General features: G+C 37.9%; 1 protein-coding gene across 3 annotated transcripts in view; it reads left to right on the top strand.

Moving 5' to 3' along the window:
* NPAT (nuclear protein, coactivator of histone transcription) overlaps positions 1–23528 on the top strand; it is a 37067-nt gene extending 13539 nt beyond the window's left edge. The window contains exons 5-19 of one of the 3 annotated variants that reach the window (XM_080929958.1): positions 621–661; positions 1203–1427; positions 2499–2586; positions 4322–4406; positions 5070–5161; positions 5249–5336; positions 6706–6802; positions 7639–7767; positions 10055–10975; positions 11147–11668; positions 14886–15001; positions 15088–15196; positions 19721–19781; positions 19881–21012; positions 22166–23528. In XM_080929958.1, the coding sequence (XP_080786084.1) occupies positions 621–661; positions 1203–1427; positions 2499–2586; positions 4322–4406; positions 5070–5161; positions 5249–5336; positions 6706–6802; positions 7639–7767; positions 10055–10975; positions 11147–11668; positions 14886–15001; positions 15088–15196; positions 19721–19781; positions 19881–21012; positions 22166–22243 (3784 nt within the window). In that variant the 3' untranslated portion in view covers positions 22244–23528. Of the gene's footprint in view, positions 1–620; positions 662–1202; positions 1428–2498; positions 2587–4321; positions 4407–5069; positions 5162–5248; positions 5337–6705; positions 6803–7638; positions 7768–10054; positions 11669–14885; positions 15002–15087; positions 15197–19720; positions 19782–19880; positions 21013–22165 lie in introns of all 3 variants that reach the window. The other 2 variants (XM_080929956.1, XM_080929957.1) reach the window with 2 other exon arrangements.
* Positions 23529–26207: the final 2679 nt, after the last annotated feature.

Raw genomic sequence — 26207 nt, forward strand, 5'->3', positions numbered from 1 at the left:
ATATTCAATAAAATCAGAAAGGAAAAAAAAGGTTTTGTGGGTCTTGGTGATTTGACAAATTTCATAGGAACAGAACACAGTGTCTACAATTGCTTACCAATTGTATAATTTACAATTAACTATAATTTACAGTAAAACTAATACCTTCTGTGAATTTTTTATGTGTGCTTTTCTGCATATATGGAAGGTTAACAAAATAATACCATAGCAGGATGTCCTTGAGCTCTGAGATTCTAAAGTATTGATACATGTGAATCCTAGTTTTTAGGAAAGTTTCTGTCATTACAGAATTGAATTGAGAATGCTATATTTATATGTAGGTTACATAAACATAGTTTCTGAAGCGGGGCCAGGCTATATTTTAATATCAGAATATTCCAGTGCATATTGATTAGATAGGAATTTGATCACTAAAATTATGTTGTATGACTGTTTATATGGTTCTGTTTTTCTTCTAAAAGAAATCACAGTTGGGTACCCCCAAAGAACTGTACACCCTTTTTTGTCTGAGAAAAATCACCTTTTAACTCATAATTTACTTCAGGTCTGATGGTAACTAAGCTAAAACATATCTCATCTAAAAGTAATACTTAAAAAGTAACTTTTGTTTTATTCGTTAGGAGCATGCAGAGTTCTCCAGGGTTTGCTGCTCATCAGAGAGGTTGGTTCATTAAGGTTCATCATTACTTCATACTCTGTCTCATGAACATTTTAACTGACAATATATGTGTGCTACATTTGTATTTTCTTTAGATTACTCTTTTAGTACAATCATTAGACATGTTCATATGTCATAGTTGAGGGGGTTTGAGGTGTGGCCTAGTAGTAGAATGCATGTATAGCTCCCTGGATTTAATCCTCAGCAATATAAAAGAAAGTTAAAACTCTGTGTACATGAATGTGCATTTGTGCAAATATGTGATTGTGTGTGTGTGTACACATATAAAGTATGTCCTAGTTTACTCTTATATGTCAAGTGGTAGCATCCTTGATCAATCGATAATTTTGGGGGAACATTATAGGTTATGGCAGAACAGGTGTACTTTGGAATATATGAAGTTGTAACATTTTCATTTCAGTTTGTTTATTTAATTTTTTCAAGGCTATCTTTTAATCTATAATTCTAACATGTTATAGTGTCTTGGTCAGATTCTGAAACTTGTCTGACCCTAAGTTAATTTTGTAATGCCCATGTGTTTCAGCTCGAACGAGAAATGGAATTGCAGAAATCAAGCGGCAGCGATGGCTGGCATCTCAAGCAGCTCCCGTGAGCTCAGAGTTACTGGTTTTACCTTATGCTTCAGGACAGTTTACCACTTCTCCTTTAATAGCCACACCAGCTATTAAACCAACTGGCCAAATTTCAACTCCAGTGAGGTCAAATATTGTGGTGGTCAACCAGTCACAGTCACAAAATACTGTAACTAGTAAGTTTTATTCTTTAAGTTTAGTTCATCCAAGTAACCATGTCTTACTTTTATAATATAAAATCATGGCCCAAGAGAGAGGTGAAAGAATTTGTAAAGAACTTGTTCAGCCACAGAATGTAAGCATAAAACTCGGGATTTTTTCTTCTTACTTTTATATAAAACAGACTCACCTGTGTAATCTCAGCAGTCAGGAGAATCAGAAATTCTAGTAGTCATTGTAGCTGAAGTCTACTGTTTTTTTCTCTTCTAATCAAAATGCAAGCCAACCTTGAACTCGTCTAATTTTCAGTTTTGGGGCAATGACTGGAAAGAGCCGATTGTGTTTTTAAGCAGAATGCACATTATATTTCAGCATCTCTTAACTGTGATTGTCAGTCTGTCCTGGTATATATTCTCGGTATCCTACCATCTTTATGTGCTGAATATTCTATATATTCTCAGCTGAGTCTTAGTGCTAGAAATAAAGTTAGAAATATGTTCTAGTCCAGATCATGTTTGTTGTATATGTACTTGTTGAAGTGAAAACAGGGTAGAAAGAAGTAGAAAGCTGGTTTATTTGTGCTTCAGGATTAGAATTCAGGGCTTATCTCTTATTTCTGAGTCGAATAATTTTGCCACCTGTTAAGATTACTCATTTCGGGCATAATAGGGGTGCCTTTAATCCCAGCAGTGGGGAGGCAGAAGCATGTAGGTCTTTGAGTTTCAGGCCAGCAGGGTCTATAGAGAGTGTTCTAGGACAGCTGAGGCTACACAGAGAAATCTGCCTTGAAAAATAACGGCAACAAAGATTGCTCATTTCTATCTTTCTCCAAATCTTGTTCTATAGTAGGAGCAACAGTTAATTCTTTCTATACTTTTTTTGTTTGTTTCCTTTATATTGTGTCGTGTCACCCGTAAGTGTATAGAGACCGTATTGTATTCGTCTTACTGTCTTGTACAGTGCTTGCTCATAGTGGCATTCAGAAAATGTTTTCTGGATTTTAATATTCAATAATAGTATCTGAAGTTTGTCATATCATTCCAAGTTTATAAGATTTCTGTTTCTTTGGCTTATTGTGTTTTCTTAAGCTACAGCTGGAGAGTCTTTGAACATCATTCCTGGTCCTCAGGAAAGGAAAACTCAGACCAGTTTGATGTCTCCTGGTAGACGTAAAAGGTAATTACTTTATATAACCAGCACATTGCCAGTAGCCACTTAAAAACAGATTAGATAGCTTAGTAAATATTTACAGTGTGAATAAATTAATAAGAGTAGATTAGGTTCTGAAACTATTCATTCCAAAAGAAATCATTTGCAATATTGGGACTGAATTTGAGTTGTGGCTTTTAATCAGTGGTGTGTTCACTAACTGTCTGTAGTGTGGTGTGTCACTGTTCACTGTCTGTAATGTGGTGTGTCACTGTTCACTGACTGTCTGTAGTGTGCTGTGTCACTGTTCACTAACTGTCTGTAGTGTGGTGTGTCACTGTTCACTGTCTGTAGTGTGGTGTGTCACTGTTCACTAACTGTCTGTAGTGTGGTGTGTCACTGTTCACTAACTGTCTATAGTAGTGTGTCACTGTTCAGTAACTGTCTATAGTAGTGTGTCACTGTTCACTAACTGTCTGTAGTGGTGTGTCACTGTTCACTTGTCTGTAGTGGTGTGTCACTGTTCACTGTCTGTAGTGGTGTGTCACTGTTCACTAACTGTCTGTAGTGGTGTGTCACTATTCACTGTCTGTAGTAGTGGTGTGTCACTATTCACTGTCTATAGTGGTGTGTTACTGTTCACTAACTGTCTGTAGTAGTGTGTCACTATTCACTGTCTATAGTGGTGTGTCACTGTTCACTAACTGTCTGTAGTGGTGTGTCACTATTCACTAACTGTCTGTAGTGGTGTGTCACTCACTGTTCACTAACTGTCTGTAGTGGTGTGCAGAATAATAGAATAGCTTATGAAGAGTGCTTCCTTAAATGAATATAACGTTTTCTGATCTAGAGGAACATATGGAGTTAAATCATGACAACATGTTTTTAGGTGTGTTATGGTACGCAAGAATGTATGAAGTTTAGATCTTGGCAGCATGTTTTCATATTTTATTTTTATATGTGTATTTTTCCTGTTCTACTTAAGCTCGTGTTTTAAAAAAAAACCAGAGGTCAGAATTCTAAATGGTTTTTATCTGATTCTTCATCTGCCAACCAGTAGTTTTTCTTTTTTTTGATTAGAGTTTTTAACTTCTCAATTCAAGAATGACTTTGTTAAAAACTTTCTTTAATTAAAAGCCTCCTATATTAAGAAGTCTAAAACTACATAAAATAGTAAAACATTATTAATAACGTTTTAGAAACTTTGAACTTTTTATTATAAAGTTCATGTGTACTTAAAACCCACTGATACAGTGGTTCTCAATCCATCATAAGACAGTTAGTGGAGCTTGGGGTGTAGCTTCCTGGGAAAACACATGCCTAGTGTGTGTGAGTAAGGTCCTTGAATGAATTCCCATGGCCACTAAATAAGGAAAGGGGAGATAAAAGTACAGAGGTTATACACTTAAGACCACGCAGCTAATTTTTGTTTTTTGGGGGATTGGTTTTTATTTTGTTTTTTTCCATTCTTTTTATCTTTTTACTTTGTTGTTTTTTAATAGAAGTCAGGTTCTTTACATGCGAATCCATGTCTGGTAATGCTTTTCTGCTCTTCTGACTTTATTCTTATGGAAAGAGAAAAAAAAATGTACCTACTACCATGATGATCTCCAAACTTTGTGTGTGTGTGTGTGTGTGTGTGTGTGTGTGTGTGAGAGAGAGAGAGAGAGAGAGAGAGAGAGAGAGAGAGAGAGAGAGATATCATTGATCTGTTAGGTACTAAAGACAGGTACTAAAAGACAAACTTTATAATTTATTTCAGTGAATCACAAAAGAAGAGTTTAACATCATCTGGACCACATTCATCAAGGAATTTTCAGGATCCAAATGCATTTGCAGTAGAAAAAGTAAGTATCCTTCCTGAAATTCGGAGTTTGAAATATTCTCAAATCTAAAAACACAGATGTATATATGAATAGTTACATGTATTTATATGTTTGTTATGAATATGAGAGCAACAGAATTGCCCTTTGAGTAGGGAAAGTAGCCATTAGAGAACACACATGTGACAAATGCTCCAAGTAAAAATTATTTGTGATTGCCAGTTCCTGCAATTTAGATGAACATTTTACCAGGATCAGGTAGTTGAAGACCTTATATGACATAGTAAAAAGGTTAGAGCTTCGTTCTGGGTGATGTTAGGATCAAGTTGGTGAAAGATCTGTGACACTTCTGAATTGCAAAATACTTTGTTCAGGCCCAAATGCAGATGGAGGCATCAGAACTTGTGTTTCTTTCTACTGATGATTATCAAAACTAGCCATTGCTATTGATTTGGTTTTGTGACATTTTGGGGGTTTTTTTTCTTTTAATTATTTATTTAGAATCGAGGTCTTGTCGTGTATTCCAGATTGAACTTAAAACTCTTGACTCACTACTTTATAATTTTATCTCAGCTCCCAAAGTTGCTAGGACAAAAGATGTTGATTTCGGTTTGGTTTGGTTTGGTTTTCCGTAAATATTGTAATAATTCTTTCCTATCTTTTACTAGTCTTGATTTTCTTTTTCAGCAAATGGTTATAGAAAATGCAAGAGAGAAAATATTAAGCAACAAATCTCTTCAAGAAAAACTAGCAGAAAACATAAATAAGTTTTTGACTAGGTGAGCTATATGATTCACATCTGGTTGTTTGTATCTTATCAGCCAACTGCACTAACTGTTTTCTTGGCTTTCCTTTCTGTGTGACAGTGATAGTAGCATTGCTCAAGTACCGAAACAGACAGACAGCAACCCGACAGAGCCGGAAACATCAATTGATGAGCTCCTAGGACTTCCGGTATGGTATGGTAGATGTGGATGAGAATGTGAGAGTGTGAGGGAAGTGTAGTTAGAATGAAATGGTATTTTGGTTTTATTTTAAAATCATTGCCAAAAATTTGCATGTATACAATCTAATTTAAAATAATTAAAATAGACTTTATTCATCACAGATGTAATCTGTTTCTGGATACATTTGAATAGTGAATACAGTGTTCAAGCCAGCAGATACCTTGGAGTCTTTTGGGAGTAGGGGAAACAGTGCTGAGATTGGTCTAAGTGCACTGGCCTTTATACTTTGGGAACTATAGACATGAAATACATTGCCAAAGGGCTGTGGCAATGGACATGAAAGAATCTGCTAAAACTTCAGGCTTTTTCGTTCTTACAGCAGATAGATGGTTCCAGAGAGCTCAGCTCTAGAGTCATCACATGATGATGGACTTGCCTAGCCACAGAAAACAGTTTATGAAGAACTATTGCCAACTATATTGGATATCCCATTGGCTACCCCTAGAGTATATGAATTGAGAGTGGAAAAACCTTAGCAACCTACAGACTGAGAGAAGTAAAGCTGAAGTAAAGACACTCACCCAGTTCGGATTAGGACCAGCATAAATCATAGAAAATAGAAGTTCCCAAGGAGTTTTCACCCTGAACCTCTGTACTCATAGATTAAATGGGGTACATTTTTTTTAAAAATAGACTTTTTTAGAAGTTTTTTTCAATTTTTTAAATATATATCCTATATTCTTCACTGTCTATGCCAAGTACTTTTCAACATTTCTTTATCTTCATTATTCCTAGATGTGTAATTCCTTCCCACATCTCTCGCCCTTTCTGTGTGGGAAATTGATTCTAGGATCCCTGACTTGCTTTTATCCCTCATTTTGTGGTCTCGGGGTACCTCATCTTAATAGACTCCCTCTCAGTAGAGTGTCTCCTTAGAGCCCTCCAAGGCACAGCAGGTGACAGAACAGGCCTTCTCTTCCTGCCAGCCTGCCTGCAGAGTGGCGCACTCACTATCTTACCAGAGCCTCCACTTGCCTCTGAGGGTCGTGAGAACTGTGGTGTCTTGTGCATGGTTAGGACTGCCGTCTCTTTCACTCTGACACTTGGCTTCATTCCTTTTTACTGACTGCCCTCTGTGGTGTCGGACATTGTTCTCTTTGGAGTAGAGTCTGGTTGTTCTCCTCGCTCTTCTCATTTGCTAGTTTGTAATCCACTAACCCCAGAGTTATTCTCTTTTAAATAAGCCTATTAGTAAAATCAGAAGAAAATTTCTTGTAGGGAAATATTTACACGAAAAAGGTAAACAATAACATGTGAATAATTTCTCTGGTATTAAATGCATGCTAACTATTTTTTCATTCATTCTTAATTTACAGAGTGAAATCCACATGTCTGAAGAGGCAATCCAAGATATATTGGAGCAGACAGAGTCAGACCCAGCCTTTCAGGCACTCTTTGATCTATTTGACTATGGTAAGTATTGGGTTGATTTAACAACTGGATAATTTTTTTTTTTCTCTACTGACTTGTGTATTCTAGCCCAAAATTAAGTAACATCACCCAGGACTTCTGAAAACCTGTCTTTTTTTCTTACATCAAATAACGGACACGTTAGAGTGGGTCTTTATTTTAGTTTTACTTAGGAAAGTTCAACTATAAAAATTGAGATTTTTTTTTTCCTTTTTTGAGTTTGGGGTTTTTTTTTTTTTTTTTTTTTTTTTGATTTTGTATTTTGACCAGTGAACATGAGCTTTGGTGAGTCCATTATACAAGTAAATATAAATGAATCCTCAAAATACAAAGCATTCAGCATTGCGGTCAGAACAGCCAATAGTGTCAGCATTGTCTAAGAACTTGTTACATGTGCAGATTCTTAGAGCTTTCAGAAGACTTTAGTAAACGTTTAATGTTAACAACCGGGTGTTAGGTCATTTGTCCATTATCTCAGTCAAAAGGCTGAGGCAAGGGGATTGCATGAACTAAGAACTTCAAAAGTCGCCTAAGGCAGTATAGCGGAACCAAAGATGTAGAAAATTTGGTGAGAACGTCCTTGAATTTGTGTTTGTAAATGGGAAGGAGCATTATTATGGGAATACCTATAATATCCTCAGGGATTTGGAGGTAGAGCCAGAAATGTCAGGGTCATCCTTGGGTACATAGTGAGTTCAAGGTCAGCCTGCGCTACCTGAGACCTGTCTGGAAAAAAATGTGATTGAAATAAAAGTTTTAACATGTACTTGAAAATGGAAGTATTTGTGCTTTTTTCCTACTATGGTTATGTAATTATTTTTCTATTATCTTTTTAACAGGTAAAACAAAGAACAATAAAAATATATCACAAAGTGTCTCTAGTCAACCTATGGAGACTAATCCTAATATAGTCTTACCTGAAGAAACTAATCTAACAATTAAAAGTTCTTTTGAAACAGAAGAATCAGGTAAGATTTATTGTGTTAATGTAGTTATCCAAAACGTTAAAATTAGTCTCACATTTTAAAAAAGAAAAAAACTAAAATACTGTTTAAATTGGAAGTTATTTAAATTATTATAGGTCATTTTTATGCTTATTCTTTTGTGTTCATTGAGAAATTATGGCCAAATATCTAGTAATTTAATTAAAAGATTAATTTTTCATATTTATTCTTTTATAGAGCAGTAGACACACAATCTAGTAGTAAATAGTATTGTACCAGAATCATTTCATTAGTGCACAGATTCTAAGACCTAATCTATAATGTTCATGTATTAGAGTTTTTTCACCCTTCTGAGTTGAGTGACATTCAATATTTGTTCTGGGAAATTACACAGTATATACTGATAGTCTTGAACTTGGTAATCTCCAATGTAGCATAGTTCGTCCATATACTGTAAGTACTTTGTGAATTAAAGGAAAGCAAGAGTCAGTCAATATCAAAAATTAAAATATAAAATGAGTTTTTTAAAGTCTTATTATTAAAAATAACACAAATTTGGAGAAATACATAATAAAAATGTATATAGTTCTCTCAGTTATAAAATCAAATGAAGAAATTCCCTTGGAATCTCAAGTGAGAAAGGGTTATTGTTGTTAGCATAGGGAAGAGTCCTTTCAGGAACTCCATACTCAGCACCCTGCATCTCTGTTCTTCAGAGATAGCTGTCATCTTGCTTCTCATAATTTGGTAAATTTTACACTCTTTTCAGTATCACTTTCATTTATTTAGTCAGTCTGCAAGCTATGCCTGATCATCATTTCTTCTTACCTGTTTTGATTGTTTTTTGAGACAGGATTTTTCAGTGTATCCTTTGCTGTCCTTGATCTGACTCTGTAGACCAGGACGGCCTCAGACTCAGAGGTCCACCTGCCTCTGCCTCCTGAGTACAGTGTGCGCCAGCTCGCAGCTTCTCACCTACTTTTAAATGCCTAAAGGCTTCCAGTGTTTTCACATCTTGTCTTCAAAACCTAGTTTGGAATATCTTCCTTTGAGTTCATTGTTGGTAACAAAGCTCAGCCTCCATTTCTTAGGTGAACTGTAATTGAGCACATCTTTGCTTGTTCACATCTAGAAGGTTGTGCTTCACTTGAGCTTCATCATAAACAAAATAAACTCATAATTCTACTTTCTCAGGAAGACTTGCCGGTTTATTATGATTTTACCTCCAGGCTGAGAATGGAGTTCAGAGACAGAGTGCTTATATAACATAACCCTCAATTTAATCTCTAGCATTGCTTTTTAAAAATATCACTTATCCTGTATTTGTGTGCCTTAATTTCCACACTGATCTCCCCCCTCAGTACAGAACTAAGTGGGCCCTATATGCAGTATGATCTTTACTAGTTATGATAGTTGCAGACATTTTTCTTGACTTTTCTCTATTATGTTTCTTTCTGTATTTAGGATGTCTAAATTATGACTGCCCTAAGATTCACTATAAGGATTCTACATTGCTTCCCGTTCTATAACTTCATGTGGTACCTCCTTTATAAAGTTTTTGTTTTATCTCCCAGTGACCTTTTTTTTAATAAAGTACTACAATTTTCACTGTACCTTACCACAATTTTCTGTTCTGTATATTCTTTTTAGCTGTCTTGATCTCTTCAAGATCATTGAGTGAATCATTGATATTTGCATTTTAGAGCCATGTATGTGGTTATACTCAGTAAATATGTCAAATGTTAAAGTATACACCGAAATTGTGTTAATTGTGTAAAATGATCGTGGTCTCATTTCACCATGAAAAATATATCAGGCAAAAGGTCAGTAGATGTGGCAAAATTTGAAAATCCTGTCAGCCGGGAAGCTGAAGCTTAGGGAACACTGCAAACCCAAGGCCATGTGGGCTGCACACACAGTGAGACCTGTCTTACAAACACCGAACAAAGGAAACAAGGGAAAGAGAAAAAGGTCTAGTTAGGGAGACAACACTATTTCCACCAGTGGTTATGGCTTAGGGCGTTTTGTCCCTTGGTAAGTATTGTTCTTAAACCTCTATGTTTTCCTTTGTTGGCATCTGTTTTCCTAGAAACTTGGAAAACAATTTGACAGTTGTTTACAAAGCTGTCTATAATTAGGAAAGTAATTCAATTTTTTTGATTCCCAGAGAATGGGAAGTAATTGTGTGTCAGTCTTAAAATTATTGGTATGCCAAAGCTTGCTATTTCCTTGGCAAAGTGGGTTGTACAGGAAAAGTGACTGCTTTGGAAGCTAAGTATACTCAACTTTGCATCACACTGGTGTTTTACAGATGGGCAATCTGGTCAGCCTCCATTTTGTGCATCCTGTCAAAATGAAGATGTATTATTAAGTGATTTGAAGAGTGGCAACAACGATGTTCTCCCACAGGAAGCCCAGGATAACTTCTCCCAGATGAGCTCTAACATTCACAAAAAGACCTTTAAAACAGCTGTACCTGCTGAGCAGAAGTGTGCCCTCGACATTACCTTTGAGCCTGTGTCTAACTTGAGTGATTTTAGCCAAAGAGGAAGCTCTGCTGAATGTAATGAACATTGTTCTGAGTTATACACCAGTCAGATGCCCACTGAAGCTGAAGTGGCTGTGGCTGAAAAGAATTCTTTGTCTCCAGATATACTGAGTCAATCTCAGTATCAGCCTGATCAGCCCAGTGTGCCAGTGACTTCATTTGTGTCTCTTGGTGCTGAGACCAATGACAAAAACTTAATTCTCTCGGGGAAAAATTCCCAGCTTTTGTCCCAAAGTACTCCACTAACTGGAAAGCCATCTAAAACTCAATTTTGTGAAAATCCTAACAATATAATAAAAGTTAAAACTAATTCTCATACTTCTGAGTCACCAGATTCCAGCGAAACCCACAACAGTAGAATTGAAACTAACAGTGTATCGCCAGTTGCAGCACAGCCCCAACCTGATTGCCAAGATAATTCTCCACTGGAAAGCAAAACATCACCTATGATTGTTGAAGGTTTAGGTGTAAATGTGACTGAAAAAATAGAAATTCATCTTGAAGAACCAGCCCCTTCAGATAAGCAGCTATCTAATGACTTAAATCCTATCGAAAGCAAGGCAGAACCACTTCAGTCTGAGAACACTCAAGAGCCTCCTCCTTCTGTGAAAGATGGAGATAGTATTTTTCTCTCTTTGAGTGGACCTAACAGCTGTGAAGAAGTTGCACTGGTTCCCAGAGAAGGTAATCCTGTAAAAAATAATCATTCGCTTTCTTCAGAGTCTGGTGGTTCAGTGGGAATCTCTCCTGAGACCCAAAACACTGATGGTAAACCTAGCAACTCAACAGAGGTAGATGCGTCAAGTGTTGTCTCTCTCAAAATTATCATTAGTGATGATCCATTTGCTTCCTCAGATGCAGAGCTTAACAGTGCTGTGTCTAGTATCAGTGGAGAAAACTTACCAACGATAATTCTGTCTTCTAAATCTCCTGCCAAAAATGCAGAATTTGTTACATGCCTATCTTCAGAAGAAACTGCAAGTGCTGTTGTATCTGTTGAAGTAGGGGATTCTGGCTCCATGGAGCAGAACCTTTTAGTGCTCAAACCTGAGGAACCAATGGTAACTAACACTCAGAATGAAGATGGCATTGCTTTTTCAACCAGTGTTGCACCATGTGTTCCTAAGGACGGAGGATACATACAGTTGATGCCTGCCACAAGCACAGCGTTTGGCAATTCAAGTAACATTCTCATAGCTACCTGTATGACTGATCCAACCGCCTTGGGACCAACCGTCACTCAATCTAATGTGGTGGTATTGCCTGGGAGTTCTGCACCTATGACTGCACAGCCTCCTCCACAGCAGTTACAGACACCACCTAAGTCTAACAGTGCATTTGCTGTCAGTCAAGCTGTGTCACCAAACTTTTCACAAGGTAACTTGTAAAAGCATATTGGAGGTGAGCCGGGGGTATGGTAGAGTGGAAAAGCACTTATATAACATGAGCAAGCCCTGGACTCTATCCAGCACTGAACAGAAAAGGATACTTGTATGTACGTATAAGGTATATTTGTGTGCTCGCATATTTTGGAGCTTCTCTGGATTGTAATCTTAATTTTCTTGTATGAAGTCATTGACTAGGAAATAGTATAGATAGGTCATATGACAGAATACTCTAAATAATTGCTTATGCCTCTTGCCATCTAATTCAGCCAGGTTTTGTTTTAAATCTGGTAGGCTATAGTTTTAATTTGGTTTCCTTTTTTTTTTTGAACAGTTTTTTAATCTGCAACGCTAAGCTTTGAGAAAAGAAAACCTTATTCTTTACATAACTATACATATTTAAACTCAATGTTTCAGGATATTATCTTTAATATAGTTACCATCTTTAAGAAATTGTCGTTTAGAGAGACTTTCAAGAAAAATTTTATAAAATCCTTTTTAACTTCTCACTATCTTCTGCCAATTAAAAATGATTCAAGTCCTTAGAGGCTCCACAGGGGGGTCTTGTGTTCAATGTATGCTGGCTTACAGCAGTTAGTAATTGACAGACTTATATCAATTAATTTATGTTTCTTGGAGAAGTTATACATGTTCACCTACATTTTCATGTGTACTGTTTCATAGACATACAGTGAAGCTTGATTAAAAATTATCAACTCAGTATTAAGTTTAGTGACTCTCTTTTGAATGAGATAAGGAGAGGCCAAACTTGGTACAGAATATTCTTGACTTAGAATGATGTGGCAAGATTTACAGTTAAGAGAAGTCATCATGATGCTGAGGGAAGTAGAGTAGGCATTCAGGGATATTCGGGAAATTGTCAGTTTGCATGAAAATAAGATCAGTCTCATAGGGCAGTTGGTGTATTAGGGAAAGACGTATTTGGGGGGGGGGTAGCTATTGCTTTACTTCTGGTTAGCTGATGAGGACCGTGTAGGCCCTATTATCTTCTCAGTACTTTAATCTAGTTACAAAAGTATATATTCTTTTGGACCAATACCTTTAAGATTTAATACATTGAGAAAATCGTTTGGGGCTATAAATATTCATTTGGAATTTAAGATTTCTGATACAAGGTTCAACTGTGACACTTTAATTACTCAGTTTCTAATTAGTTTTACCCTTCTGTGCTAGGGGAATCAGTATGTAATATGATCTTCTAGCTGTAGAGTCTCAAGCTCAGGATAGTATTGCTTAATATTTAGATTTACTTTTTCTTGATTTGTTAGCTTTACTATTGTACTTAAGTCAATTTAAAAAAAGGATTGGCCTCGTTATGGTTATTATTGCTGTGATGAAAGACACCGTGACCAAAAGCAACTTGGGAATGAAAAGGTTTCATCAGTCACATTTAGGACAGGAACTCAAGTTTAGGAAGCTGAAGGCAGGAGCTGATGCAGAAGCCATAGAGGAATTCTGCTTACTACTTACCCCACCCCTTCCTGGCTTGCACATCATGACTTGCTCAGCCCAGGAATGATACCGTTCACAATGGGCTGGGTCTTACCACGTCAGTTACTAAGAACATGCACTACGGCTTACCTACAGCCCATTCTTATGTTGGGACTTTGTTAATTGAGGTTCCTCCTTTCAAATAACTCTACCTTCTGTCAAGTTGACATAAAACTAATCAGCAAAATTAACCCTTCGACACAAATATGGCATTAAGTCATTACCTTTTCTTTTTCACCAAGATCAGACATCAGTATCAACATAAAATATAAACATTCCAAATTTTAAAAGTCACACTGTCTCTAAAAATTCAAACATTTAAAAATTCAATCTTTGGGACTGGAGAGATGACTCAGAGGTTAAGAGCACTGACTGCTTTTCCAGAGGTCCTTGGTTCAATTTCCAGTACCCACAGTGCAGCTCACAACTACATGTAACAGCAGGGGACCTGGCACTCTCAGTCAGACACACATGCGTGCAAAACAGCATAAAAATTAATTTTTTAAAAAATTAAGTCTCTTTAAAATGGGCAGTCTCTTAAGAATCAAGGTCTTTTAGTTGTGGTCTCTTGTCAAATCAAATAAATTTAAATACTTTCTTCAAGAGGGGAGAACCAGGGCACAGACACAGTCTGAACAAAGCAAAACCAAGGTCTCAACAGTGAAAACAATTCAGTATCCAGTGTCTGATATTTACTGTCTTCTGGGCTCCTCCAAAGTGACCCAAGAGGCTTGGTCACTTCTCACTTCTCTGGCTGTGTCCTCTGCCTCCCACACAGCTTGTTTTCTAGGCTCTGGCTGGATCCACTGCACCACTGTCACTGTTCTTGGTGGCCATCCCATAGTGCTGGCAGCTCCAGAAATCTGAAGTCCCCTGAAGCAACTGAGCAGACAGCCCTGGGCTCCTGTCGGGCTCCACTATCGGGCTCCAGCTCTGCTGTGCAGTGCCAAGCCATGGCTGTTCTCCATGACCCTCGCAAGCCTTCAAAACCTGCGTGACTTTAAACTACCATTTTGGCTACCAACAGGACGTACAACCTTGGCTGGTGCTGAAACACAGCTTCTGTATGCTGACCCCAAGGAAACATTTCCAGAAGACTTTATCTCAGTGATGCTAGTCTATTAATCACAGCTGATTCTTCAGCACCAGCTGACCAGCATCAGCTGTCCCAGCAAAGCAAAGGTTTTACTTTAGTGATTCTAGTCTCTGGTTAATCACAGCCGGTTCTTCAGCTCCAGCTGAGCAGACACCACAGATTCTTCACACAAAAGACCCAGTAGAGTGTTCGCTTCCCTCTGAGATTTAGGAAGCCATCTCCACTGCTTTCGATGTTCTCATCTTCCAAGCTCCTGCATCTTCCACTGAGCTCTCAACACTCACTTGCTTTTTTGGCCCTGAGTTCTTCCATAGTCCTCCCAAAAACAAACCGGGCAGGTCTTCAGTGGTACCCCACTTCTAGTACCAACTTCTGTTTTAGTTAGAGTCATTGCTGAGATGAAATGACCAAAAGTGACCTGAGGAAGAAAGGGTTTGCTTCACTCAGGTCCATGTTGTCAAAAGCAGTGAGAACAGGAACCTGGAGCTGATAGAGAAACTGTCAGGAAGGAAGATTTGGTTTTAGAACTTGTTTCAAAATACTAATTTATTGTTGTCAAAAGATTTAGGGAGGAAATCTGATATTAGAATTGTTTTTTTAGGATCTGCCATCATAATTGCTTCTCCAGTCCAGCCTGTACTTCAAGGAATGGTGGGGATGATACCTGTGTCTGTCGTTGGGCAGAATGGAAATACATTCTCCACTCCTCCTCAGCAGGTAGCATTTATGAACTAAAAACAGCGTGGGGAAGCATTTCAGCCAGCATAATTAATAGGGTTTTTCTTTTTCATTCTTTCTCCTAGGTTCTTCATATGCCTTTAGCAGCACCTGTTTGTAATAGAAGTATCACTCAATTCCCCATTCCTCAAAAATCCCAGAAGGCTCAGGGACTCAGAAACAAGCCTATTACAGGTACTTTTTAAAAAAGAGTTGAAATCGACTTTGTATCTCAGAAGCAACAACTGAATATTTTCTTCTTACATATGTTGTACCATCTCTTTACTCTTGTCAAAAACCTGAGTTACTCTTGACACGTGTTTCTCTCAGTTCAAAATTCCTCATTTTTTGTCATTTATCAGTTGTGTCCTATCCTGCTGTCCTTTGGGGGGGGGGTAATATCCTTGGCTCTCTAATTTCCTGTATTTGTTAGCTGAGTGACCCCTTTCCCCATACATACTCGAATATATAACTTGGTACCTATACATTTCAGGAATTCCCTGTTGCTTACAGAATAAAATTGAGGCTCCTGGCTCCGTGTGGTGACAAATTCTGTATACCCCATCCTTGGGAGACCGAAATAAGAAGCTAGACCAGGCAGAACAATTTGAGGCCCTTTAAAACAGGAAAGGAAGAGAAGGAATCTCCTCGACCCACTAAGTGTTCCTTGAGGATCTTCTAGGGGTTTTACCGCAAAGTATTTGTGATAGCTCCAGTGAGATGACTAGAGACCCCTCCCCTCCCTCCCCCCCCCCCCAGTCTGTTTTAGGTTACAAAGAATCAGTTCTTTGTGAGATGAATTCTATTGTTTTAGACCCTATTTCTACCCTGATCTGTATTCTTTACCATCTGCCTTCTGCTTCTGTGTTTGTTTGCTGAAGCCTTGAAATGCATCATTGTTATGTGACACTGTTCTTGGGGGAGGTGTGAGCACACATATACTCACCCCACATAAGGAACTAGGAAATTGACCACAGATCAGAGTCTCACTTGGTGAACCAATGAGTTTTATTGGACTTATTTACAGGAATTTTGGTGACAAATTGCTAACAGGAGCAGAAATAACTGCTGCATCACTAAATAGGCCCACCCAAGCCTGGATGATGGCTCCCAACATCTAGAAACCTGGAGTGTACTGTACAACTCAACTGGTTTGAGGCCTTTCTAGGTAGCTCTGTTGATCTGAGCCTCTTCCAGGCAGGTGGGCTAGTTTCTGTTGTAGGTAGCTTGGGTGGCATACTTCTTCAGGCTTCTGTGCTGGTCTGTGACTGTCTCTTTGCAGTCCTCACTGTTTATATATGCCTCTTGGAGAAGGGGCCTGGTGACTGTGATTAGCCACAGCGACTTCCTGAAGCTATTAAGTTGTTTACTAAATGAGCTTAAGGAGCTTTCCCGTAGGATGCAGTTTTCCTTCTTCTTTAACATCCTGCATCTTAAGGAGCCTCCCTTGAAGATGAGGGTTTTAATCTATCTAATGCTATAAGTAACCATTAGATCATTTATTTAGTATCTCTCTGATAACCATCACTCTGACTATTGTTTAGTCTGCACATCACCCTTTTAAATTAGCGTTTATTCTAAGTGAACGTTTTTTACAGTGTTGGCTTGGTGTGAACTCACTTGTGCTTGTCTTGTAGAATTTTTATTTACCAGCTTTGAGAAGTAATTTGCTGAGTACAGCAATTGCGGTTTAGAATTACTCACTTTCAGGGCTTGAAATATCCATTCCTGATCTTCTGACTTACGGGTTGTTGCCAACGTCATTTCAATGTTTCTGCCTCTATGCTGTTTTTCCCTTACAGTTTTTATTGTTGTTGTTTTGTTTTGTTTTGAAAATTTGGCTACTATATATTGTAAGGGTGATTTTTTTTTTTTCCTGGCCATTACTATTTTTGGGTTTTGTTTTGTTTCTTTTTTCTTCTTTCTTTCTTAACTTTTTTAAAAAGATTTGTCTATTTTATATATATGGCTGTTGTGCATGCTTGGTGTCCACCACTGATGTGAAAGGAAGCCACTATTATTCCCAGGAACTAAATGATTATGAGCCACCATATAAGTTATGAGAAATGAACCCCAGGTCTTCTGGAAGAACAACCACATGCTCCTAACCACTGAGCCATCTCCCTATTTGGGATCCTTAATACTTCTTGTGTTTGGATCTTTCTTTATGTAGACCTGGGAAATTCTTGGCTATAATATTGAATATAATATTGAATAATGAATACATTGTCTGAGCCTATGGATTTCATCAATTCCTTCTGCCCCTTTATTCAGATTTGGGTTTTTGAATATAATTCTTTTTCTTAGAAATTTTGGTTCCTTTTTTCTTCCCCTTTATGTATGTCTGTATTACTACTCAGCCTTACCCCCATTCCTGACATTTATTCTTCTGCTTACTTTTGTGTGTTGACAGTGTGGCTTTGAAGATTGGTTCTTTCAGTTTTAGAACTTTTCTGTCTGCCTTTTTATCATCTCAGCTTCCTTCGTGAAATTTAGCTTAATTTTTTTAAACATTTTTTTCTTCAAATCACTGATTATTTTATGCACTCTGGCAACTGATTTGCTTGTCTAGGTCATGGGTCAGTCTCTCTCTCTCTCTCTCTCTCTCTCTCTCTCTCTCTCTCTCTCTCTGTGTGTGTGTGTGTGTGTATGTGTAGTAGTAGTAGTAGTAGTAGTAGTAGTAATAGTAGTAGTAGTAGTAGTAGTAGTAGTAGTAGTAGTAAGAATGATAAGGTGTATGGTTAGATCACAAGGCCCATGGGGAATATTGTGTGTTAGGTTTTGAGAAAGGAAGGACAGATATAAAGCCTTAAGTTACACCTGAACTCTTCTTTTAATATTTTATTTTTTGAGCTCATAATTACCATTTCCCCATCCCTTTACTCCCTCTTAACCTCCCATAGCTCTCCATCCTCTTTCCACATCCATGGCTTCTGTTTTCATTAATTGTTCTATCCATTATATATATATATATATAATGCATATATTTTCTTAACTATAATCTGCTCAGTCTGTATAATGTTACTCATGTATGTTTCCAGGGTTGATCATTGGTAAGTGATAACCAACTGATCTACCATTCCCTGGGGAAGACTATTTCTTCTTCTCTCCGCTTTCCTTAGTTCCTTTTTTTCTTAAATTTCCATTAATTTATTTAGTTATTCACTTTACAGCCCTATTGCAGCTTCCCCTTCCTCCCAGACACCTGAACTCTTAAAGTACACAAATATAAATAGCAAAAAAATACTAACAAAAAGGAAATTTTAACAATGTAAGCAAAGATTAAAGTGCTAAAATTATAAAACTAAAATTGATGGGAAGAGCCCACTTGTTTACTTTAGTTCAGTCTCTAAGGATGCTGTAGCAAACCATCCAGGCAGCTTCTCCCTGCTGGTGCCAGGGTAGGGCTGTTGAGATTTAGCTTCAGACCACTTACTGTATGTACCTCCACGGCAGTCTCCAGTCTGCTGTTAGTCTGCTGTTTCATTGGGATGCTGCCACACATCCCCTGTTCTGCTTTTCTGCAGTCCCAGTGTGGCTCCTCTGAGTTGTGGCCGGGTGAGGAAGCGGTGAGAGCCTGTTGTACTTCGCATGGTGTGTGTGTGTGTGAGAGAGCCTGTTGTACTTCGCATGGTGTGTGTGTGTGTGAGAGCCTGTTGTACTTCGCATGGTGTGTGTGTGGCTTTACTGTCTCCTCTATGTACCTTAAGTTCAGCCTCTAAGTGGAGTATTGGTTTCTTCCTAGCTCTTCTGTCTTGTGCTCAGAGTTTTTGATATCACTTCCCTGCCCCCAGCCCAGCATGAGCAGCATGTGTGGCTGAATATAATCTACTCATGTCTCTACTTCATGTGGCTCTTTATCTTTTTTCTCCGTTGGTGATTTTATTACTTTGACTTTATTCCATCCAAACTTCAGGTCTAACAAATACCACTTCTAATTCATCATAGCTCCTTTCTGCAAGGTGCTTTGTTTTGTTCGGGGTTGGTTGGTTGGTTTGTTTTTTGAGACAGGGTTTCTCTGTTTAGCCCTGGCAATCCTAAAACTTGCTCTGTAGACCAGGCTGGACTTAAACAAACAAAAATCCTCCTGTCTCTGCTTCTTTGCCACTGTCAGTCACTCAGCCCCACAGTGCTTTCTTAAAGTTACCTTGATCTAAGTACAGTTGAATTCCCTTCTCAGTTTCTTTGACATTTGCAGGTTCAGATAGCTACAGGCAGAAATTTGGAAGAGTTAAAAATTATATTTGTGCCAAATACCTTTCATCGTTTTTCTCTGAACAGTATAATATTAGTTTAATATGATATTTGTATTATAGACATGACTAACCTAGACATGACCAAAGGATAAATGTAACCTCATTTTTCTGTAAAGAACATGGTCATGTGCATTCGTTATCCGTGGGGTCTATTCATTCAGAGACACGGGTGGAGAATTGGTCCAGTGCCATCTAGAGCATTACAAGTTGTGGCCCTGAAGGTTGAATTAATGTTTGCCTGAAATGAATGCAAATCATTGGGTCTGCATCTAGATTTTCTCTGTAGTGTGGGTGAGCCTATCTTATAAAACAATGTAAGTATAAAAATAATTATATGAAAGTTTGTTTGCAAATAAGCTGGTTTACTCATTGTAACATCCTCTGACTCATTCTCTTTCAGAAGAATATATTCTTTTACAGAGAATTATTTTATAATTTCTAACAAACTCATTTATAATTCCAGGAAAACAAGTAAATAACTTGACTAACTTGTCCAGTATTTCAGAAGCATGTCATACGCAAAGGTGAGCATAAAACACATTGAATTATACATTATTAAAATGCTTAAATGACTCATTTTGGGGAATTGCTGAAAATCAGATGTTTTATTTTTATTTTGGAAGAACTGAAGCTTCTGATAAAAATATAACCACTGAACTTGGGAAGAAACCAGAAGACACCACGGTTCCCCTCTCCAAAGAGAGAGCAGCTCCTCCCAGCAAGCCATTTGAAAGTCATAGGCGGGTGCTTTGTTTCGATAGTACTGTTTCTTCTGCTGCAAGTACACAGGGGCCACAGTATAAAGTGACCTCCCAAAACAAAGAAAAGAAGGAAACATCGTTTCCTCGGCTTGACTCACCCATTCTGTCTTCTACCTTAAAACCACCTTCTAATAATGCCATCAAGAGAGAGAGAGAAAAAACTGTGCCCAAGATTTTATCTAAATCGGAAACTGCCTCTATTCGACACACCACTGTGAAGGAAGCTCAGTCTGAAAAGAAAGTTTCTCCCATAGACACAGCCCTTGAATCTTTCCATAAAGCAACAGCTAACAAGGAAAATGAGCTGTGTGCTGATGGGGAGAGGCCGAAGAATCCAGACACCTCAAAACCGCCTGGCGGGCAGCAGAACGGGAGCTTGAGGAACGAAAAAGCCATAGCCTCACTGCAGGAATTGACCAGAAAACAAGCCACACCCTCAAACAATAAATCTGCCACCTCTGCAGGTGGCACTGTGAAGGATCAAAAACAAGAGCAGAGCAAAGCTGCCAGTTCTTTAGTTGGGGTAGAAATACTGCAGGATGTTGCATCACACAGCCCAGCAAACAGGACTGCCGATGCTGACACGCCTGTACCCCGCACACCTGGCTCAGGGGCAGGGGACAAGCATAAAGAGGAGCCTGCTGACAGTATGAAGGCCCCCACTAGTAGACGCTGTGGGGAAGAGGGCAGCATGCCCAGAGTAATGATCCCTCCTGTCACTACAGACTTGCCTGCCTGCAGCCCAGCCAGTGAAACAGGCAGTGAAAACAGTGTGAGCATGGCCGCTCACACACTCATGATTCTCTCTAGAGCAGCAATTGCTAGGACTACAGCAACTCCTCTAAAAGATAACACGCAGCAGTTTAGAACATCTTCAAGGAGCACTACGAAGAAACGGAAACTTGAGGAATTAGATGAGTGTGAGAGAAACTCCCGCTCTTCTAGTAAAAATCTTGCAAATTCATCAGTACCAATGAAAAAGAAGAAAATCAAGGCAAGTCTGAAAGTTTCCATTTCATTTCTACTCTTGTCCCTTCAGTGTGTTTAGAGAGTTCAGTACTGTTTTGCTGCAGCTACATGACTAAATCTATCCTCAAAACCATACACTTAGTAGTGTTTCCTAGTCACAGCAGTGTAAGTTGTATCATGGTGTCACCCAGGATTTTCCGTGAAAATACAGGAAGTGTGAAAGCCTGGGAAACTACTATGAATTACCTAGTAGACCACATGTTCTCCGTCTCTTCCATAGTCTCTAGTGACAGTTAAGCTAGCAGAGTAGCAGAGAAATTCATGTCCTTGTTTGTTCTTTAGCCACAGTTGTCTGTAGTCCAGCAGTACACGGTGACAGCTCTGGTAAATAGAATGCATTTATTTAGAATGTGTTTTTCCAAATAGATTGGATGGAAAGTGTGTGGATGCCAGATTAAGAGGAGAAAATATAAGTTAAGAGAAGTGGCATTCAGGTTTGGTGTGTGCAAGCCTGAGTGGGAATGCTGTATGAAGTGTGTGTCATTCCTGTGCCTGTCTGGTCATGACTAGTCTCTGGTCTTTCTCTCTGTGTCTCTCATCATTTAACCTAGAATAGTAAGTCTCACCCCAGGGTCTGTAGTCTGTTGTAGACTAATACTTTAAAATGCATCTCCTCTATCTTGGGAGTTTGGTTAGTGAGTGTTAGCAAAGGAGTCAGCAGGTAAAGATGCTTGTCTCCAGGGCTGACCCACTATGGAGTTCAATCCTTGTAGAACCATGTAGAAGCAAAAACACTCCCAAAATCAGCCCTTTGACTTACACACTTAAGCACATGCACACAATACATCCGTATAGTAAAACAGAATCTGTTGGTAATGCTTTGTAAAGTTTATCACTTGACGAAAATGACCACCTTAAAGGAAGCATGTCTTTCTTGTCTCAACATTCACTTATGTATACTGTAGATTTGCCTTTTGCCTTTTACCCTAAACTAACATTGAATTGGGTTAGTAAAACCTGTCTGTCTTTCCCTATAGGAATTAATTCTAACAAACTCAAAAATGATGCAGTTTTAATAATAATAAAGAACCTAATATAATGTTTAGGGTGATTTGCTAAGAAAATTCTCTGGCCTAGAGTTTATCATTTTTCCTTCTCTTTTTTGTTTGTTTTGACAGAAAAAGAAGCTACCTAGTTCATTTCCAGCAGGAATGGATGTGGACAAATTCTTGCTATCATTGCATTATGATGAGTGAACATTGTGACATAGAGACCAGTAGATATTTAAAACTAGTTCTTCAAACTGCGCGTAGGAAATGGGTAGAGACAGACTGCAAACATGACCTGCACTTTGACTGTACTGAGGTTTCACTTTATATCCGAGACATGCTGTTTCTGAAGCAGCTTCCTAGTTTGTAAATAGACTTTCATGGAATATTTGTATTTTAGGTAAAAAGAATATACGCAGAAATGTAAGTAAACCCAATCTGCAAAACTGTACAGCGTTGACACTGTATATTGTACATGTGTATATCGTGTAAAAATAGAGCTTAAATCAACTTAATGTTCCCACACTGTCCTCATTGACTTCCTGTGATGCCCGAGGCTTATTCTTCTGGAGTAGTTTCTCATCTCCTTTGGAGGAAGATGACGATTATCCTTATTAAAGTACCTTCAGCCAATATTAGATAAGCCACTAATTAAAAAAATAATAACCACTTCAACTGGTTAGTAAAATCTCTAATCAGAAAACAACAGTTTGATGATTTCTCCCCTAGAGTCAATATTTTATCACCCTTCATAAATTTCAGTAAAAACTATATTTCTGAAGTTTTATACTTTATTCTGATCATCTATTCTCTTTGTTTTAAAGAGATTTTTATAAACCATTTATTAAGTGTTCTGATACTTCACTTACAACTTTTTGAGATTTTTTACAGAACATTATTAAGTGGTTAGAATATTGAGCCATAAAAAATTTGAGTTATGTAGTAGTCGAGATTTCTTGATTATATGTAAACTTTCCCTAAGCACTGGGGATACAAAGAATTGCACTAATTCATAGACTTTTTCACATACTAGTGACCAATGCACATTTAATTTAAATCTTGTATGTAAAAGCTTATATGAGGATTGTCTTCTGGTGTCTTTGAAAGTCATGTCCATCATAAGATGTAAAAATGAAAATCATAGCTATATTGTAATTTAGTTCAACCTAAAATGGGATATGTAAATAACTGTACATAACCTATAGAACCTTGTGTTCTTTAAAGTGTTATAAATAGTTACTCTCAAACGGTCCTTAGGGGGTGAGAGGTGCCTTCTCTGTGTTAGACTGGCTCATAAACAACAGTCAAGTTGAAAAGCTGGCTTAAACTTTAAAGGAATGACAGAAATTATCATTAATACTTGACCAATTGTGCCTAGATATTGAAGTGTTTTCTTAAGTTCTTACTGTTTAAATATCAGTATATTAGGACTTTTTTTCCCCTATGGGTGTATATTTTATTAAAAAGTCACTTTCTTCAACCACTTTTTGTACTGGGCCTTTAAGAAATAAATCCATCCTACTGTAACAACAACAAAAGTCTTCAATATATAAATTATGTCTTTTTAATTGCTAGATTTTACTGTATAAATTTATATTTTGAGAAATTTTATATGACTATTCTATTACTAAGGAACTAATTAAGCGTACGGCTAATGTTTACATAACTCAGCTTGGGTTTATCCTACAGTTAGGTTTGAATAAATATATTTTCATTAACTTTACCAGTTTGGATTTATATTAACAGTCTTATTAACAGTCCTATTTAGAAACCTTTGGTTAAAGTAGCTTAGTTAATTCTCTTGTGTTTTTCAAGAATTTATATAAGCAGAAAATTACAGAATTTCTTATGTAACTCATCTATGTGCTGCATAATGAGGATTCATATATAAATTAACTCCTATTTTGTTTTTATAGCTGTGTGGTTTTGACCAGTGTCTTTTCTGTAGGTCAGGCTGTCTTTGAATTCATTACATAGGTCAGTGACTTTGAATTCCTGGTCCTCCTTGTCTACTGCCTCAAGTGTCAAGATTTCAGGCATACACCACCATACACAAAGCTTCTTCGGGTTCTTGTGTTGTTTGGGGGTTTTTGTTGTTGTTTTGTTTTGTTTTCTGAGACAGGGTTCCTATGTAGTCCTGTATAGATGAGACTAGCATCAAACTCACAGAGATCCTCCTGCCTCTGCCTTCCAAGTACTAGGTGTTAAAGGCATGCATTACACCACCTGGCCTTCAAGATTCTTAGTGAACTAGCCTGAAAAACACTACATAGTAAGTCAAAAGACAGAGCACGTGCATACACACACACACACACACACACACACACACACACACACACAGGGGTGGGAGGAGAAGGATATCAGGAATTTTTATTTTTCTCTGCCATTTTCCCTTATAACAAGGGTTTTCACTGGACCTGGAGCTTGGTAGTTTTAAGCTATGCCGGCTGGCCACCTCTAACCAGCTATCCTCCTGTATTTACTTACCACATCTGAAGCAAGGTACAGGTGTGCACAGTTATACCCAGCTTTTCACATGGGTCCTTGAAATCCAAATTCAGATCCTCATCTGTTCTGTCTTCATTTTACAGGTGTGGTCTGTTTGGGTGGTTTGGTTGGTTTGGTTTTTTTTCCATGATGGGGGGTGGGTTGGGTCTATTGGTGGTCCTGCTGGCTGGGGTTCTCTTCAGGATAGGATTTCTGTGGGTAGCCCTGGCTGTCCTAAAACTAGCTCTATAAATAAGGCTGGCATGGAACTCACCACCTTCTGCCTCCCCAGTACTGGGAATAAAAGTATGTGCCACCATACCAGGCCATCACAGTTTTTTAAATAAACTTTCCTTTTCCTTGCTCATGTGTACTTCATCTTACTGTAATTCACAATCTTTTAAAAGACTGTGAGGCTTCTTACAGTCTTTATTTCATTCTTCAGAACATTCATATTTTACTATTAAAATCGCGTGCTTAATTTGTATGCTATTTTGTGATATGATAACATACATTGTGTTACTTTTTAGAAACCCAAAATGTTCTGAATTATGAAATACAATTTGCTCAAAAAGTTGATAGTGAAGAATTTCAGACTAGACATTTACCTGCATGTGTATGATTTAGTAGACTTTGTGCATAGATTGTGTTCATTGGTTACATCATAACTTTGGCCGTTAGTCATGGTTTTTCAAGTACACCTGTTATGCTTCTTTTTGAGTACACTGTCACTGTCTTCAAACACCTACCATGTGGTTGCTGGGAATTGAACTCAGAACCTCTGGAAGAGGAGTCAGTGCTCTTATCCACTGAGCCATCCCTCCAGCCTGCCTGTTAAACTTCCTAATTCAGAACTAATGCTGTTTCAAACTAAACTTCTGTTGAAATAAATTTTGAAATATGTTAAGGTTATAGCTTAATTGATACTGAATAGCCAACGGAGGCCAAGATGGGGGCACAAGCCTGTAATCCCAGCAGCACTCAAGACGTTGAGACAGGAGCATTACCATGAGCAAATGGTAAAGATCATGAGGTAAGTAACAATATAAGTTATTTTGGGGTTTTTTGATTTGGTTTTGGGTGTTTTGAGAGTGAATTTCTATAGCTCTGGCTGGCTGAAGCTCACTGTAGACCAGGCTGGCCTGAATTCCATAGAATATGTCACCATGTTTGGCACTCAGTAAAGCTTTGTACACTGCTCTCGTTACTTCTTGCCAAGCTGTTTTTAGAGAACTCCACATTCCATAGCCAGTTCGAACTGTCTTTTGAACTGTGTAGAGATGTTATTAATTATTGTGAGTTTTTTTGACTGTCTGAAACACCCTGGCTTGGATTTGACAGGTTATGAATTGCAGTAATTTGTTCTCAAGGTTTTCTGCTCTTGTGTCTTTCTTTTAAAGATTTATTTATTATATGTAAGTACATTGTTGCTGTCTCCTGGTTCTCAGTTCCTTTCATGGAATTCTTTGTTGAGCTCATGGGTCTGTGACTGTTTCTTCATGCTGTTTGAGGACTCCTTTAAAGAGCTTCTATCTCCTGGCTTGGTGCACATGGATTGCTCTAGCTTGTGCTCACTTAGAAGACTTAACCATCTTTTTTTAAATTTTCATTTATATTCACACACATTTATATTTCATATTTATTTGAAACCAATTTTGACTGTCCAAGGATTAAAGTACAAAAC

The sequence above is a fragment of the Micromys minutus genome, assembly GCF_963924665.1.
Source record: "Micromys minutus genome assembly, chromosome: 16".
NCBI classification, from domain to species: domain Eukaryota; kingdom Metazoa; phylum Chordata; class Mammalia; order Rodentia; family Muridae; genus Micromys; species Micromys minutus.